This window comes from Silene latifolia, chromosome 9 (genome assembly GCF_048544455.1).
Source record: "Silene latifolia isolate original U9 population chromosome 9, ASM4854445v1, whole genome shotgun sequence".
NCBI lineage: Eukaryota > Viridiplantae > Streptophyta > Magnoliopsida > Caryophyllales > Caryophyllaceae > Silene > Silene latifolia.
This window is the reverse complement of record NC_133534.1, coordinates 32,328,920-32,333,273: the sequence shown is the minus strand read 5'-3', so window position 1 is coordinate 32,333,273 and position 4,354 is coordinate 32,328,920. Positions and strand designations below refer to the sequence as shown.

At 43.9% G+C, this 4,354-nt stretch overlaps 1 protein-coding gene across 1 annotated transcript; it reads right to left on the bottom strand.

The window, feature by feature from the left end:
* Positions 1–3,033: 3,033 nt before the first annotated feature.
* LOC141600810 (uncharacterized) lies at positions 3,034–3,594 on the bottom strand. The gene is made up of 2 exons (XM_074421063.1): positions 3,382–3,594; positions 3,034–3,207 (listed from the first exon to the last, which is right to left on the bottom strand). Exons 1-2 carry the CDS (start codon positions 3,592–3,594, stop codon positions 3,034–3,036), a joined length of 387 nt encoding a protein of 128 aa, XP_074277164.1.
* Positions 3,595–4,354: the final 760 nt, after the last annotated feature.

Genomic DNA, 4,354 nt, shown 5'->3' with positions numbered 1-4,354 from the left:
AGTACATGTTTACTAGTGACTTAAAACGTACATTGATGGGTTTAGGTTGGAGTGATAAGGACCCAATTCAAAGAAATACAATATTTATATTGGTTAAAATGTTAAATTATTGTTTATTATGCATGATTTTGATTGTTGTTAGGTTATTATCTTTTTTAATGACATATATAAATGTGTAGATATATAATAACATGAAAAGATTAGAACGGCAGTGGATGTATGAAATATTAGACGAAAAAAAGAAACCCAAGAAAGCATATGCAGAGGGGGTGAAAGAGTTTATTAAATTCTTGGAAGGAAGTAGTGAGTACAAGAATTTAGGTGAAATGAGGTGTCCGTGTAAGAAATGCAAAAACCTAGGTTTTAAAAGGAAAGCAGATGTTCAAATTCATCTTTGGTCGTATGGTTTCGCCGATAATTATTATGTATGGACATATCACGGTGAGAAACTACCTAGTACAAATGCTAGTGAGAATCTTTACCGTGAGTTCGTGGAAAATGCATTGCGTGATACTGTTGACCAAATTTTGGAGGATCGACTTAATCCTGATGACCTTAACGATGAAGAAGTGCATTATGAAACCCCGAACCCCCAAGTTTCTTCGTTCTTTAAAATGTTAGAGCAAGCCGAACAACCGGTGTTTGAGGGAAGTGATATGAGTTTGTTGCAAGCAGCTGCTAGGTTGTTATCACTCAAATGTGAGAACAACATATCTCTTAGATGCGCTAATGGTTTTGTGTCGTTCGTTGGTGACATAATTCCAAAGGAAAATCAAATGGCGCGCAATTTTTGTAACACCCCCATTTATTTAAGGGCCTGGACTAGGACTCCTCAGATAAAGAAGGGTGTTACCATCTCGGAAACCCGAGGCAGTAGATAACAAAGGGAAAGATAAACAGTACTTTAAATTAAAAGTTTATAAATGTTTACAACTGAAATGGAACATGTCTCAAAACTGAAAATAAAGTCTGATAGCTAAACAGAAATAAAAGTGGGCTAGCTCTAAGTCAGGTGATCCATGCTCTCTCCCCTGCCAGCTCCCAATGTCTCAACAACATGTCAATCTGCTCCCCAATAAATGGATCATCACAGGCATACACGAATACACAGGGTCAACCGGGAGGTTGAGTAGGTAATACGATATATATAAAGAATGCAATGATATGCTCCTCCAAGTCCATCTCCATCACACACATCCCCGGAACGCCCAGCCATACCGATCCCCGGCAGACTATATCAATCGACCGTCGTCGATATACCAGCTCGTAGCTGAGGTCACCAGGGCAAGTCCTGCAGAACCCGCCTGGGCCTTAATCAGAATAAACTCATCTCCTCCAACTCCAACTCCGATGCATATGAAATGTATGAGACGTATGAAACAATGATGCTTAACGAGATAAACAAGATAAACAGATATGTCATATAATCACCGAACATGCCAACTCTTATAAATGTAAGAACTCAATCAGTGTATTCCCTACCTCGATCGTTGCCAAATAGTCGGTGCTCAGTAATATTCCACAACAAATTCGCCCTCTGAAAGATAAATAAATGATAAATGATTACTTAACTATTCCCGTTCCCAAAATAGAAGGTTACTAAAAATAGAAACTTCTTAAAATGGAAAGTTTCCTTAAATGGAAACTTTCCCGATATAGCAGCTTTTCCATTTTAACAAACCCGACTCAAAACCCGTTTCTAATTATTTTAAATAACTCGGGAATTAAATTAACTAAGAGTACGACAAATTAATGAATTATAACGATTAAATCTACGACAAAACCGTTTCAAAACTAAAACAACCCGTCATCACCCCCGTCCCCTTCACACGCACTCCCACGCTCCCACGCGCCGCCACTAGCCCGTGTCAGCCACCAGCCCAAACCCCCAACTTGACCCAGCCACCAACAACCGCCCCCAACAGGGTCGACTGTTGCCGGCGAGTCAAACCAGGGCCGTCGTTTGGCCTGGTTCTCCACCGTGCCTCGCCAACCGCTCCCTGTTCTCGACTTACCACCACCGCAGCCATCACCTCTCCCCTGCCAAACCACCATAGCCCTGCTCGCCATTAGACGATGCACCCAGACGCCGTGGCGCCGCCGTTTCGACCTCCCCCGAGTCCACGGTGGCACCACCCCAAACCTAACCGTCTAAACCCGCCTGAAAACCCATATTTTAACCCGTTTGTTACCCTGTGTCGATGCCGCCTCTCTCTGCCACTACGACCACCTAAAACCTCCCTAACAACCACCACCACACATGTCACATACCACACGTCCCCTTTACCCCGTCAACGACCACCAGCATCACCTCCCTACGACACACAACAGCAACCAAACCCCGACAGAAAAACGAAAACAGAAGGGAAGGGTTGCACTCATACATTTTCTGCCACCACAACAGCCACCAGGGTCGCCTACGGACGTCGACAACCACCCTATGCTCTTCCTTGCTGCGCCGTCAACACCCACACTCACTCTCTCTCTCTCTCGATTTGCGTGAAGGTTGAGATTGATGTTGATGAAATGAGGGAGGCGGGTGAGGGAGTAGGGTTTTGTAGAGCTAGGGTAAAAATTAGGTTAAAAATTAGGTTAAATGGTAAATGGGTCATGGGTAATCGTGCCTGGGTAAATGGGTAAGTGACATGGGTCAGCGTGGTTGGTAACTGGACTAGCTAACGTGACTTCGTTCAGTTAAACCCGTCTTAACAAGTTACGAATAACTCGATCTTACGATATCAATACGACTAAACGATTAACTCGACTCAATTAGCGATATAAAATACGGAGTATTACAGTCTTCCCCCCTTAAAATGAACTTCGTCCCGAAGTTCGCTCATCTAACAAACCTCCAAGTATCACCGTGGGTACCAAAACAGATTTCCTAATGTAGATAACTCATGGATTTAGGCCCATAAAACAAAATGTTACATTCTACCTTCCTAAAAACAAAGTTACGTCCCGGAACTTACCTCATGAAAACAGGTGTGGATAGCTTTCCCACATGGAAGCCTCAGTCTCCCATGTAGCTTCCTAAACATTGTGGTTAGTCCACAAGACTTTCACCAAAGCTGTCTCTCCATTCCTGGTCTTCCTCACTTTCCTGTCCAAAATCTTCTTAGGTGTCTCCAGATAGGACAACTGCTCATCCACCTCGATCACCTCAAGACTCAACACATGTGATGGATCGCTCAAGTACCTCCGCAACTGGGAAACATGAAAGACATTGTGAACTCTGGCTAACGCTGGTGGCAAAGCTAAACGGTATGCCACCTCTCCAACTCTGTCCAAAATCTCATAAGGTCCGATGAATTTCTGACTCAGCTTTCCTCGCTTTCCGAACCTCATAACTCCCTTCATCGACGACACTTTGAGTAGTACCTTCTCTCCCACCTCGAAAGAAATGTCACTTCTCCTAGTGTCAGCATAGCTCTTCTGTCTGTCCTGGGAAGCTCTCATCTTTTGCCTGATAGTCTGTAACTGTTCAACCATCTCCTGAATGATCTCTGGCCCCAAAACGACAGCGTCAGATCGATCATCCCAATACACAGGACTTATGCATTTCCTACCATAGAGTGCCTCGAATGGTGCCATCCCAATGCTAGCGTGATAACTGTTGTTGTAAGAAAACTCAATCAACCCCAGTCTGTCCTCCCAAGATCCGCCAAACTCTAGAACACAAGCTCTCAACATATCCTCGAGGGTGTGAATAGTCCTCTCTGTCTGACCGTCAGTAGCAGGATGAAAAGCGGTGCTCATCTTCAGTTGAGTACCCATCAATGACTGCAATTCCTGCCAGAACTTGGATAGAAACCTGGAATCTCTGTCGGAGACGATATCTTTAGGCACACCACGCAACTTTACCACGTACTGAACATAAGCCTTAACCAACTCAGCCTTACTCCAAGTATCCTTCATGGGAATAAAGTGAGCTGACTTGGTCAACCTGTCAACGATCACCCAAATCATGTTGTTACCTCTTTGAGTCCGAGGCAACCCGACGATGAATTCCATGGATATACTCTCCCACTTCCACTCTGGCACATCTAGCGGCTGAACTTTCCCCTGTGGTCTCTTGTGCTCACCCTTCACCCTCTCGCATGTCAAACATCGAGACACGAACTCAGCGACTTCCTTCTTCATATTAGGCCACCAGAACGTCTTCTTGAGATCCTTGTATAACCTATGATGTCTCTAAGAAAAAAAATTTTCAATTAAAGGCTGCATTAATGTGGACGATCAACGATTTCCCGGCATATGGCATGATTTCTGGTTGGTCCACAAGTGGATATCGTGCCTGTCATTATTGTTCAGAAAATGATCATAGATCTTTTTGGCTTAAAAATAGCAAAAA

Coding starts and splice junctions, on each gene's coding strand:
- LOC141600810 (XM_074421063.1), bottom strand. CDS start 3,594: ATGGCACCATTCGAGGCACTCTATGGTAGGAAATGCATAAGTCCTGTG. Junction 3,208..3,381: donor CTTTCGAGGTGGGAGAGAAG/GTACTACTCAAA, acceptor CATGTTTCCCAG/TTGCGGAGGTACTTGAGCGA.